General features: G+C 43.8%; 1 protein-coding gene across 3 annotated transcripts; it reads right to left on the minus strand.

Annotated features, from left to right (window-relative positions):
• Positions 1–737: 737 nt before the first annotated feature.
• atp1b4 (ATPase Na+/K+ transporting subunit beta 4) lies at positions 738–11,127 on the minus strand. Of its 3 annotated transcripts, none has more exons than XM_048984423.1 (9): positions 10,938–11,127; positions 10,673–10,742; positions 8,024–8,249; positions 4,859–4,987; positions 4,628–4,735; positions 4,089–4,288; positions 2,543–2,599; positions 2,371–2,463; positions 738–2,207 (listed from the first exon to the last, which is right to left on the minus strand). In XM_048984423.1, the coding sequence occupies exons 2-9, from the start codon at positions 10,736–10,738 to the stop codon at positions 2,046–2,048; spliced, it is 1,041 nt and encodes a 346-aa protein (XP_048840380.1). In that variant the 5' UTR covers positions 10,739–10,742; positions 10,938–11,127; the 3' UTR covers positions 738–2,045. The 3 variants fall into 3 exon arrangements, with proteins under 3 accessions (XP_048840380.1, XP_048840379.1, XP_048840381.1); XM_048984422.1 differs by having other exon boundaries at positions 8,024–8,252; XM_048984424.1 differs by lacking the exon at positions 738–2,207 and having other exon boundaries at positions 2,359–2,463.
• Positions 11,128–13,143: the final 2,016 nt, after the last annotated feature.

The following is a 13,143-nucleotide window of genomic DNA, read 5'->3' on the forward strand; positions in this document are numbered from 1 at the left end:
ATAAATGGATGGATGGTTCATTTCCTCTAGCACCCTTATGTTCATTTACAGTACAGTAGATCCAAATCCAAATAGATGTAAGGTTTCATGTATAAGAACAAATTTAAAAATTACTTTTTGTAGAGGTGGATGATGATATGAATTTAAAATGTACTTTTTCTTAGTTTGTTAACGCAACGGCCTTGATTCTTAAGAATGTTACTGGAGTATCTTTGAAGAAGCTACTGAGATACATGAAGAGTCAGACAAAAAAAACGTTGGATTTTTAATATCTACCTTGTTAAAAGACTTTCAAATCTAGAATCCAAAAGCAACTCGAAAATTTTTCTATCTGTGAGCCATCTTTATATATACACACAAGGTTTTATTCTATTATTCGTTCGGTTATCTAGGTTTGCGTTTTTTTTAGCTCAATGAAAATCAGCAAGGTATGTTTTGATCATGTGTTTTGTAAGTAGGGACGGTGTGTTGGTGCAGTGGTTAGCACTGTTGCCTCACACCTCTGGGACCTGGGTTCGAGTCTCCACCTGGGTAATGTGTGTGGAGTTTGCATGTTCTCCCCATCTCATCGTGGGGTTTCCTCCGGGTAGTCTGGCTCCGGACCCCCCACAACCCAGTAGGATAAGCAGTTTGGAAAATAGATGGATGGATGGATGGATTTTGTAAATAACTGTATCAATTTAGTGACTATACCCTTTCATGTCAACCACACAGAAAAGAAAACATTTTTTAATTGGTTAATTTATTTCCACATGTTTATTGAAATATCATGAAAATGTGTAAAAATGTTAATTTTCACAGAACATTACCAAACATGTACTTATTGGCTGAAAATGTGCAGAACAGTTTTACTACACAGACTTTTCACAGTGAATGTCCAGCACCACACCAGCATAATTAGGCTCTGGAAACATAATTAAATATGTAAAGGGTTTCTGGTAAATTTCTGAGTAAATATCTGGGCAGGAATGACCAAACAGCGTAGCATGTAAAACCTGATTGTATTTAGGGAATTGTTGAACGTGCGTGTATATACTAAATCTGGCCTATGAAATGTATTCTGAACTCAAAGCTATTTATATTTTAGTTGAAATCCATATAAACACTTTTGTAAATAGATTGCTTACAATTGTCTTAATTGCACTGCATTTATTCCTCTTACATAATATAGTAAATATGTTGATTACGACTAGAATCTCTTGGAAAGCACTTTACCACAGTAGTAAATTCAAGAGTGGAATCCTGCTTTTTGTTTTAGTAACATAACATCGAAATACATCAAAATATAATGGCAGTATCTGTTTGACCCTTTAAGCGGTACATACACAGCTGGTGCAAGGCTAACTTTTATCCATCTAAAAATGTATTGGCTAAGAGTTGGAGGATATCTGTTTTCTCGTTGGTTTCTGCTTTGATACAGAGAAAATGCGAAAAACTAGAAGAGACCGTTAACACGTTGTCTATTAAACTGAAGACGCAAAGGAACCCTTCCTGGCCTTATCTTTAGCTACAATCACCTCTCCTGTTAGTGGGGTTACAGTAATTTGGCAACAAAAACAAAAATACAATAAAATAAAAACTCCATATACACTGGTGACTCTGAAGCTTGGCTTCCACCTCTTTGTTCCTCCGAAGTTCAGCTTGTCTATGAGAATAAATTAAATTCCTTGCTTTCTTGTTGCTGTTAGTAGTATATGATTAGTTGACGGTGAATGCGGAGTTGGCAGACACGCGGAATGCAATCCTCGTCCTCTTCCGGTGATTGTTATCCAAGCGTGACCACCTTATTCACTTCTACACCCTTTCTCGCTGCTACAGGAAATATTCAGTTTATTAATGCGTTAAGGCGTAACACTGAGTGTGTGGTGCGCAGATAAACGTGGACCTGTAGGTGGCGCAGGTGAGACAGGGAGGGGGAAGGAGCGTCGCTAACAGTAAGCTTTGTAACGGCTGCAGGTAGTGCGGACTGTCCCCCCTCCCCCATGTTGGCTGCTGAGTCAGCACCGTTACCCATCGCAGCCCCCCACCCCACTCCCCATACACACCTACTCTCCCACTATCAGGCCGAACGTCACACTGCCCAGGAAGCGGTCGGTGGGGGAGTCGTTGATTATACCCTTGCCATGGAGCTTGCACTGCACCGTGAACTGCGTGTCCGGCTGCAGCCCGGAGAAGCGCACGCCCACCAGCGGGTTGGTGTAGTTCACCTGCAGGCGGCAATGGAACGCTGGTCAAGACTGCGCCCCCTGCTGACAAGTTTCCTGCATGTTGCGAAGCCGCCCAAACGCAGCACTGATTTAGTGCCTGTTAAATCCGTAATTTCGTCTGAATTTCGATGAACCCTTTTTAGCTGGAAGGCTAGATACTCACATGTCTCAGCTTTCCATAATATGGGAAGTACATCAGTTTGAATGTATCATCGGGGTAGAAAGTGATAGGTCCTAAGTTCCCCGGGTCCCCTTTCTGAAAGAGAAATTAAAAGTCGTCCTCCTCACAAGTCCATAACCTCTGTGACAAACAGGCCTTTTATCGACACGCTCACCTTTGCTGCACACGTCACTTTCACCGCAGTGCCCTGCCCGGGTAAATATCCCAGAATCTATTGGGGAAAATTCATCGACAAATCAGTTCTGTCCTATGGCAAAAAATCCAGGTTGTCTAGGGTTTTGTATCCCCCCCCCCCACCAGATTAACGATTTAGTTTTTTTTGTGTACTTAGCACATAAAGGCCGTAAGGCTGTGTGTGTGTCCGCCGTCAGCTGGGCAGCTCTGCTCTGATCACCCCACGGCAGCTGCTAAGGGGAGACTGTTTTTATGTTCTGAGTTCCACTCTGCAGCTTCACAAACAGGGGCACATGGAGGGGGGTGGGGGGGGGCAGGTCCCTAGGGTGTGCGGAGGAGGGGGAGGCTTGGGTCATTTCTGCAGGGGTCACACCAATAATTCTTACTTTAGTCTTAGTCATTTGTCCAAAGAAAAATATCAAAAGTTATATATGCAGCAATATTTCTGCCATGTGTGTATGTGCGCATGTGTGCCTCATGAATATATTACATTGTTGTTGTTATTACAGTGCGATAACTTGTTTTTACATCGTGGGGACCATTTTGTTTCGGTCCCCACAAGGGGAAACTCAAATTTTATAAAATTCTGTGAGTGGAATCAAAAAACTAAAAATGCCAAAAGTCTTGTATTTTGTTTGCTTACTTATGGTTAAGGTTAGGGCTGGGTATGTGTTAAGGTTGTCATAGTTGGGATTAGAGTTTTTCCCATAGAAATGAACGGACGGTCCCCACAAAGATCAGTACAGGTGTGTGTCTGTCTGTCTGTCTGTACAATATAAAATTCTTGCTTGCTCCGATATCAATCTTTCACCACCAATTTAGAACTGAAAAGAACTTTATATACTTTTTATAAGCTTTGGTACTTTTAGTGCTTTTTTTTGCAGTCCTTCTGGTCTGTTGCAGTGTGCTTCACCGCTGGGGTATCACTACGTTCATCCCGAGTGGATGTTACCCTGGATATTTACAATCATCGATCTGAATACTTATGAGATCCTAAGCTATAGGTCTTGTGTGGAGTTCATCATTAAGTGAACACAGTCCATCACATGTCTGCGTTCATGGCTTTTGCACGGCTGTTCTTCTTCTAGCCATTAGATGTCTCTATATACTAAGAATGCATTCTTTCCCGATTCCTGTTTTTTTTTCCTGACGTTACGAAAATGTTGCATTTTTCTGATTCATCACTCTGCATTCTAGACTTAAGTCATTTTGGTTATTGCGAAATATAATATTTGAATCAGAATAATATGCAGTTATTGTTGGGTTCCCCCCTGTAATACCTGCAAACTCTGTTGCAGACTGGCCCTCCAGGCCTGGAACTGGGAAACCCTGTTGTATGACTATTACAGTATTAATTTACAAGTAGAGGACCCATGTTTGGACACCGACCTTCAACTTTTCATTAAAAAATTCCATTTTTCCCAGCTCTGCTGCACACTTAAACGAATTTCCTGCTCCCTTCTAAGAGACAGTGAGACATCTGCTTCAGGGACGTATCCGTCTCACCTGCCTCCTGTCTCTCTTACCCGGTTCATCTTGAGAAGGATGCAGGGTTTCCCCTCGGAGTAGCCGAAAGTGCTGTCTGGGTGCCCTGAGCACTCCTTGAGCCAGGACCTCCTGAACTGGCAGGCCTTCCGCTCCGCGCTCTCCTTCTCTTCCTCCTGGAAGTAGTACTCTTCTTTCAAACAATAAATGTTCCGCTCCATCTGAATGGAGTCCTCGTACGCTGCCGGAATGGGGGAGCGGGGGAGGGGTGGGGAATGGAGGAGATGGAAGGAGAGACCCCGTAAATAAGCCAAGCTGCCTCTGCTGGTGGCTGGCCCCAGCCCGAGCAGAGAAATCCAGCACAAAAGAAGGCCTCAGGCTGACTGGAATGAGAATGCCTCGTGCACAAAGACCTTCCGCACAAGTTTTCTTCTCCACTGGCAGAGGCCCAGAAGGACAAGGTAAAGAAGGACCCTCCTCGTCCTTGTGCAAGGTCATTCTCGGGGCCCGGCACCCCCATCGCTGAGCAGACCCAATGAACGCCGAGCCGTCGGTCGCATCGCCTTCGACAGCCACTCACGTTTCAGGTAGTCCTCCAGCGCATCCACGTAATCAATCCAGGAACTGCGGTCGGAGGCATTGAAGGAAATGTCAAATCCGTTCGGGCCCCGTGGTGACATCATCATGCCTGCGGATTGAGCACAAACCATTCTCTGTCCTCTCAGCACACCAGAGTTCAGTACTGGTGGCCAGTACAATGCTACCTGTGAGCTAACCAAGTAGAAGAGTAAGGGCACAGAGTTGGGTTTACCTGGCGGGATCACGCTGTCGTTGTACGTCGGGACGTAGGGATTAATGGACCACATCAGAGCCCACATGCAGGCCCCAAACATGGCAGCCAGAAAGAAGTACAACACTGAGTAGAAGAGGAGGATGAGACCTGGGAGGTGACAGCAAGGGAGACGGAAGGAGTGTTTACAACAGGAAACTACCATCTTCCATGTGTTCACAGAGTTCCTGTAATAATTTCACTGACCCACTTAAGGCCTGTCTAGCTTCCTAGCCGTTAGTAACATCGCCCCTCTGTAAAGCTCGTGTCTCACGACTGTCGACATATATAACAGGAAACAAAAAAAACAGCATCGCAATGGCAGCAGAAAGACTAAAGGAGCTTCAGAGGGGACAGGGGACGGTCACTAAGGAGATTCACAGGGGATGGTCACTAAGGAGATTCACAGGGGATGGTCACTAAGGAGATTCACAGGGGACAGTTACTAAGGAGATTCACAGTGGACAGAGGACGGTCACTAAGGAGCTTCACAGTGGACAGAGGACAGTCACTAAGGAGCTTCACAGGGGACGGTCACTAAGGAGCTTCACAGGGGATGGTCACTAAGGAGATTCACAGGGGACAGTTACTAAGGAGCTTCACAGTGGACAGAGGACAATCACTAAGGAGCTTCACAGGGGACGGTCACTAAGGAGCTTCACAGGGGACGGTCACTAAGGAGATTCGCAGAGGATGGTCACTAAGGAGCTTCACAGGGGACGGTCACTAAAGAGATTCACAGAGGACGGTCACTAAGGAGCTTCACAGAGGACGGTCACTAAGGAGATTCACAGAGGACGGTCACTAAGGAGATTCACAGAGGATGGTCACTAAGGAGCTTCACAGGGGACGGTCACTAAGAAGATTCACAGGGGACAGGATAATCACTAAGGAGCTTCACAGTGGACAGAGGACAGTCACTAAGGAGCTTCAGAGTGACAAAGATAATCACTAAAGAGCTTCACATGTGATGGTCACTAAAGGGCTTACAGGGAACGGTTACTAAGAAGCTTCACGGGGACAGGGGACAGTCCCTAAGAAGCTTGACAAGGGACAGTCACTAAGGAGCTTCACATGGGATGGTGACTAAGAATTTTACAGGGGACGGTCCCTAAGGAGCTGCACTCAGTGGACAGGCTCCCTGATGTCAGTGTGAGGAACGGAGACCGGCTCCATCCATGTGGTTCGAACAACCCCTCTGCATTTGTTTGCATTTCATGAGGCTTAATTAACTTTAAATGGAAAATTTCCAAGGGGCCTGTCAAACAAAATGCCTCACCTTCTTAGTCAGACTCAATGCCCTTTAATAGTTTTTTTTTTTTTTTTGTAGATTATTATGGGCATAATGAGTGTGACAGGGAAGCAGCACAACAAAGACACCCGGAATTAGGAATATATATGTCAACAAATGGCGTCCTTGATCAATTAGCACTCCATTAGCTACTAATCAAATTGAGTGTTTCCCGCTTTGGATGGCTTTCTCCTGCGTGGGCACTTTTCGCAGGCGTCTGGTGGCAGCCAGGACCGTGTCCCTTGGCCACAAAGGCCTTTTTGTTAAAGCCTCAGTGAGAATTCACCCTGCTGTCCTTTTACCAGGAACACAGCGAACCTCCGGTTTGCCATCAGAGCGGTGGCCATTCGTGGCCACACAGAGTCCCCCCCCCCCCCCCACCGAATCACCCTGCGCTGGCACAGTGTCTCCTCCGCACACACCTATCAAATGGGGGGGGGGGGGGGGGTACAGTACAGACACAGACACCTTGTACGCTCTGCTGGTTGCAGCAGACCATGAGGCCCCTTTCTCCTCTTACACAGCCATAGTTTATTCCCCCCTCCCCAGGGGTTCTGCTACAGAGTTTGAACCCCGTGAAAGCGTGTTTGAGGGTTCTTCGTCCACCCATAGTTATGTCTAATTGCACGAGCAGCTCTGAAGCCATCCATTCCCCAGCAGAGGTTTCCTCAGAGCGTCATTTTGGACAGATTATGGATCATCTGCTTTCGTCTTTTAGGTTCTGAGGAGGACCAGGGGTGTGTCTCAATACCAAGAACTTAAAGATCGTTCTTGCGGCCTTGGCAATACCAGTCTTGCTAACTTGCCTCCCAAGAATGAACTTGGGGCGCAACAATTCATGGGATTGCTCTCATTAGAGAGGATGCACCCTTAGTGTCCTCGATATTTTGGGTGGAGCAGGAACAACATTCGAGGATTTTTGCCATCTTGTGTACTTCTCTTCTTGCGTATTGGAACTGGTCTTTGGCAATGGAAGATGATGTAAAATGGGTACAAGAGAACCCAAGTATGGTCAAGTACGCATATTGAGAAACACCCCAGAACACCATCTTGTAGATCAACAAGTCAAGGAACAGCTGCTCCACCACTGCCGACCCGTCCCGAGACACGCTGGCGCCCTCTGGATACCCCTCCCGTCTACTCTCTGCTTGGGATCTCGCATGCGCATCCCCCCCACGCCATGGGTCAGGGGGAGGAGTGGGGGTTGGAGGTCGTGGAGGGTGAAGGGGAGACTTTGGGAAACAAGCGTTAGGGGGCTAGGGAGGAATGCGTGTCCCAGGCCCGGCACCCAGCCAGTTCCCCACAGACCCCCACCGGGAGGGACTGTTCCCAGGGCTGAGCGTGTTTGTCAGGACCACTGTGAGTTATGTGTGCACCTACGTAAACACTGAACCAGGACATGCTCGCGTGGGGGGGGCGGGAGGGAGCCACTGGCATCCGAAGAGTCCAATGTTCCCAGCGTTCCTCAGAGAGAACCGTGAACATCTCCAGTCCAACTCTCCGGGCCTTAAACTGGCACTGCGATAAAAATCACTCAAGCACTATACTGTGGTTTATGGGAAAAGGCAAAAACCAAGGAAAGACTTCAAGCTGAGGCACTTAAAGATGTTCCTTTCTGAAGACTTTGGAGTAACTAATCTTTGTTGCTTCACTTAACTAATAATACCAAAGGAATACATTGTGCTATTTATATAACCATCCATCAATTTTATTTTCCAATGAGTCAGTCGAGGGTCCGAATAATATTGTATTATTGTATTAGTATCATCTGTTTAGGCCCCAAACATTCTACAAGAGCATTTCTTTGAGGGCTTCTGCCCAAAAGCCACCCTGGACCTATTTGGCCCCTTACTTACTCCAGCTCTTCCCAGAACGCCCCATGAACTCCCGTGTCTCCGGGTTCCACAGATACTTGTTCAGCTCCTGCATCTTCTGCTTGAAGGTCTTCTTGGGCTTGGGTTTCGGCTTCCATTTCTCAAAGTTCAGGTCTTCCTGCTCTAATGGCTGATGTTGCAGTTCTTCCTCTCCTATCTCTAAATTCTCCACTAGCTCCAGCTCACGTTTAGGCTCGCCCTCACTGTCCTGCTGAGGCGGCAAAACGCACAAAAAGAGAAACATAGCCTTCTTTTTCATGGCACCCCAACGTTCTACTTACCAGTAGTGCATTCCAATGGCACTGAACACAGCCTTTAAAGGGAATGAAAAGCAGCCAGACAGGAAATAGTGGACCCTTACCCAGAATGCATCAATGTGCTACTAAATACACATTTGTTATATAAACATATAACCCTTTACCTCTATAAAGTCTTTACCTTGAAACAAGAATGGAAATAATAAATACAATGTACCATAATATATGAAGATAGGTATAGGTTATTCATACTATGATTATATGCATTGTATTCCTAAAAATCCATAATACTCATATTATATAAGAGTGTGTGTTTATAGATAGATAGTTAAATATAATGAGGGAAGATTTTATTCTCATTTTACACCAACTGATAGATTTGAACACAAGTGGACTAATTCATGACCAAATCACTTTTGCTCCTGTTGGAATTGCGCCTTTTACTGCGAACCTCTGGCCTTGCAGTTCAGCTGCGAGAGGATCAAGGGTTCAGCGTGTCCGTCAGCTCCATGCTGTTTTCTCAACATCTGGGCTGCCTGCGACCCCGTGGAGAGTTCACGTCGTTGTCGTAGTAACGTAAAGGATGCAACGGCTGCATTTAACAAACGCTGATCGCTTTAGCTTTTCTCTTTCTTTTTTTTTTTTTGGTGAAAAGGCACAGCGATAAAGTGCCTGACAAGTGACCTACAGCACCCCCCGCCCCCCCCCCCCCCCCCCCCACAGGCTGCCCATATGTTTTCATTTTTATAGATCCTAAGAAATTCTTTAATAAGAAACTGAAGCACAAAAATGCACATGTGGGCCATAAGCCAGGAACAGCTTACAACCTTCTAAACATATAGACCAATGAAAGGAGGGCGTTTCATGTTTCATGCTAAACAAGAGCCTGCCGTCAATGCAGAAGACGGATATACTTTTCCCACATTTTAAGGTCCCTATTCAGGCAGGGGTATCCCTTTGTGCCACAATGTCAGGGCTAATCATTCTGCCACTCTAGGCCTCAGGTTCGGGACGGGAGTTTTCACACAAATATAAGTGCAGCCTTGGAGTCTTGGATACGAATAGTTAATTGGGTTTCTAATGTGTTAAGCTGGAGGAGCTGTGTGGTATATGATCACTGCAGTGCAAGAGTCCACAGCTGAGGTCTTTCATGGCCAGAATTCATTAAACATTTTAATGAGTGCCAGATTTATCCTTAAGACAGAACTTGAGGTGACCTAGTGTGCAAACAATTATTTCAGTAAAGCAACGACAGACAGATGATTTAGCAGCTTTCCTCCTATATATAGTTTTTCATGTTTACATTTTACAATTACTTTTTTTTTTCTTTTCATATCAATTACTGAAACATATTCGAACTGTATGGATTTGCTAAGCGTGACATTTTCACTAATGAGCCTTTTAAAACAATCTGTTCTTGTACAAAACGTGCTTTCATGCTTGTTAAGGTAACGTGCTCTTATGCATCAGTTTGTCAGTGAAAATTGCAACACGACATTAACTTATTCACGAGGTTAATTACTGCCATGCAAATTTCTGAGAGTAACTCGGTTTATTGTCTTGCTGCTTATAATCATCGTCCATATTTTAGAAAATACTTATTGTAATCATGATTTTTTTTTTACTGATACTATTACAGCCTAAGTATATGACTGTAATTTGTATGTGAAGGCATATGGCAATCAATAAGCATTAAAAAATCAATAAAATGATAAAAAAATATTAAAATCGTAAATATGCCTCCGTAATGACATTCATCCATCTACCAATTATTTACCCTGGTCATAGCTACAGGCGCCTAAACCTTATTAGAGACAAGACAGGAAAGAAGGCTGGTGTAAAACCTGGATGGGACACCAGTCCAACACAGGACACGATCAAACATACAGTCACATGCTCCGGACACTGTAGAAACATCAAGTCAACTGCATGTCTTTGGAAAAGCGTGCAACACAAGTAAGAAGTGCAAACTCCAAACCAACAAAGCGGGTATGCAATTCGAACCCAAAGACTGGGGGAGTGTTAGGTAACGGTACTATACCTGCTCCCAATAATGACCAAAAAACCAACGTAATATTAATTATAAAACAATGGGATTTAAACCTGTGATTAACATCAAGCAAAACACCTTACCTGAACTTCTTAGAATCACTTTCACCTACGGATTTCATTTAAAACAAAATCGCTTTCAAGATCTATCAGCTGGTGCATTCAAAGGATGGAACTCAGATTTGCCCAAATCGCTCCAATTCCAATATAAACCTCTGAAGGACCCCTTGATATTTATATAATACTAAAATATGTATATACTATATATTATGCGTATAAAAAGCATATAGTCTCAATCATCTTAGTGCGTCTAAGTCGAGCTCACCGCATTAGGAAGGTAGCTTCCACGGTGCAATTCCTCAGTCTCGTCGGCAGTGCTATTCGGCTCCATGATTCTACGAAGAAAAAAAATGCGTTTATTAAACAATCACGTATCCAGCAATTGCCAGTGGATTAAAGAACTCATCATGTTCCAGTTATGTTTGCGAATTATGCGTAAAATGCATTTTTTTTTTATGGCGATGGCCGAGTACCCGTTTTGCCACCGCCAATAAAACACATGTGCTTTATTAAATGTCGATATTACATACCTAAATCTTAGTTCCCAAGAAAAAATCTAGACAGGAGGCTGAAGCCCACTTGACCTTGTTAACACAAGTTCTAAGTTTGTCAGAAACTATTTTCTACTTGCATCAGAGAGTCAGATGCGACGCTGCAGGCGCTGGATGGAGAGGACCTCCTCTCATCTAAGCGGACATTATAGTGACCGAACTCTGGTTTTAGCAAGAAACTAAGAGTGGGGGAGGGAAGCGAAGCGTGAGAGATTTTTTTTTTAAATCCAAGCCTGTTGAGCGTCTGGCAACTGCACAGACCCTCCGTACTATAGTATTCCAAACACGCACGGCCAGAGCCTTTCTCCCTCGAGATGTGACTGGGGTAAAGCCTCATTGCTTTAATGTGCAGGATATACTTTTAAAATCCAAACTCAAAATACTTTTGTTAATCACGCCATCTCCACTCATTTAATTTAAAATGTGTTCCCGATCCACCGAGGGACTGGCTTCACTGGGATTATTATGGCCGCGCACATGCCGGCTCTTCCTCCTGGACAGACGCGGGGATGAAGGGGCGCATGAAACGACACTGCGATGCGAGCCGCGAAGTATAGCGGACTTTTATTCCGGCCGTCCGGGCACCACCAGCGGCCCTAATGCGCGCCCCTCGTTTCGCTCCATCTATTTGCATCCTAGTCACGTCGCTCTCGATTTTCCAGGAGACCTGCTGTATTTTTTTTTCTCCGAGAAAAGGGGAATGTCGTCATGGAAAAAAGTGGTTCTAAGGGGTCTCTCTCTACTTTCCTCATTCTTTTAAAAGTTTTATCCAACTGTGCTTTGAACTGTTGTCTTTTGTTTTAACACCGTAACATTTAAAATAAATAACTTAATACATAATTAATTTATGTAAAATATATTAAATATTAACACTTAAGTAAATTGGAGGAATCCGTTGTAATATTCATGATGATATTTTATGTATCTTTTAATGCCTTGTATTTCCCCTTTCTTCGTGTGCACGTGTGTCTGTGTGCTTTGTCAACACAATAAATACCTGATATTTAATACATATGAATTTTGTAGGTAATTTGCAAATTTTGCATTTAAAGCTAATTTTAAAGACTGTTGTCTGTGCCTCAGTTGCCACTATATTGCTTTTTAGTGTCACCTTCGTGCCACAGCGTGGCGCTTGTTTGTCGTAGCCGTCAGACATTCAACCTTATTTTTGAAAAGTACCCGCGGTATATTATTCGAAATGGATCGACTTCAAAATAAACGAAACACTCCTAAATTACATATTTTTTTATTTGTCGGTGTAAAATCAGTAAGGATGTCTATTATAATGCATTTATCGTATAATGAAATGTACCGACATTGCTAATGTACCTTCGTATGTATATGAATACACTCAGTGGCCAATTTATTAGGCACAGCTGCTTTTTAACGCGAACACCACGCTTCTCAGAATCATGTGGCTGCAACTGAATACATGGAGCCCACACACAGGTCAAGAGGTTCAGTTACTGTTTGGCCAAGCATTAGAGCAGCTAAGATGCATGATATAAGCGTTTTCAACCTGGTCCTGGCATGGTACTTCTAGCATCACAGAAATAGACACTTCTTGGATTTTTTTTCCATCCACTATATTCCTGAGAATTTGCAGGGGGTGCTGCAGTAAACAGAAATCACTTTGCGGTAGTTATATATGTAAGGTGAATCACCTCGTTAATAGTAGCGATCAGAGAATAGCCGCAGTCGCTAAAGACAAACGGAAAGCGAACGAGTGAAAATTGCCGGCTTAGTATCAGAGCGGTGTGCAGAAAGGTTTCTCTGAATACCCCTGGATATATGAAAATAATTATTAGGCTTATACGATCAAATTATTGATATATAACACAGTGGATGCAATATAATAGGCATATGCAATATCATATATCGTGTTTCGCATATGTGTATCAGGCTTCCAATGAGACAGAGCTTATCCATCATTGTCTAACCGCCCTACCTCAGTACCTGGTTATGGTCCATTATCTTTAAAATGACCACTATGGATATATTTAACAAATCTGTACGTTCTTTTTTTCGGAAAATGTTATGAAAGTTGATTATTTTCCCCCATACAAGATTAAAATATCATTTGGCAGAGCTCCTTTGCAATTTGGATTACATATTTTAAAATCATGTAACTCATTCATCGTGTTTATACGCTATGTGTTCGCCATAATTACTCGAATTCGCGTGT

Source organism: Brienomyrus brachyistius, chromosome 18 (genome assembly GCF_023856365.1).
Source record: "Brienomyrus brachyistius isolate T26 chromosome 18, BBRACH_0.4, whole genome shotgun sequence".
Taxonomy (NCBI): domain Eukaryota; kingdom Metazoa; phylum Chordata; class Actinopteri; order Osteoglossiformes; family Mormyridae; genus Brienomyrus; species Brienomyrus brachyistius.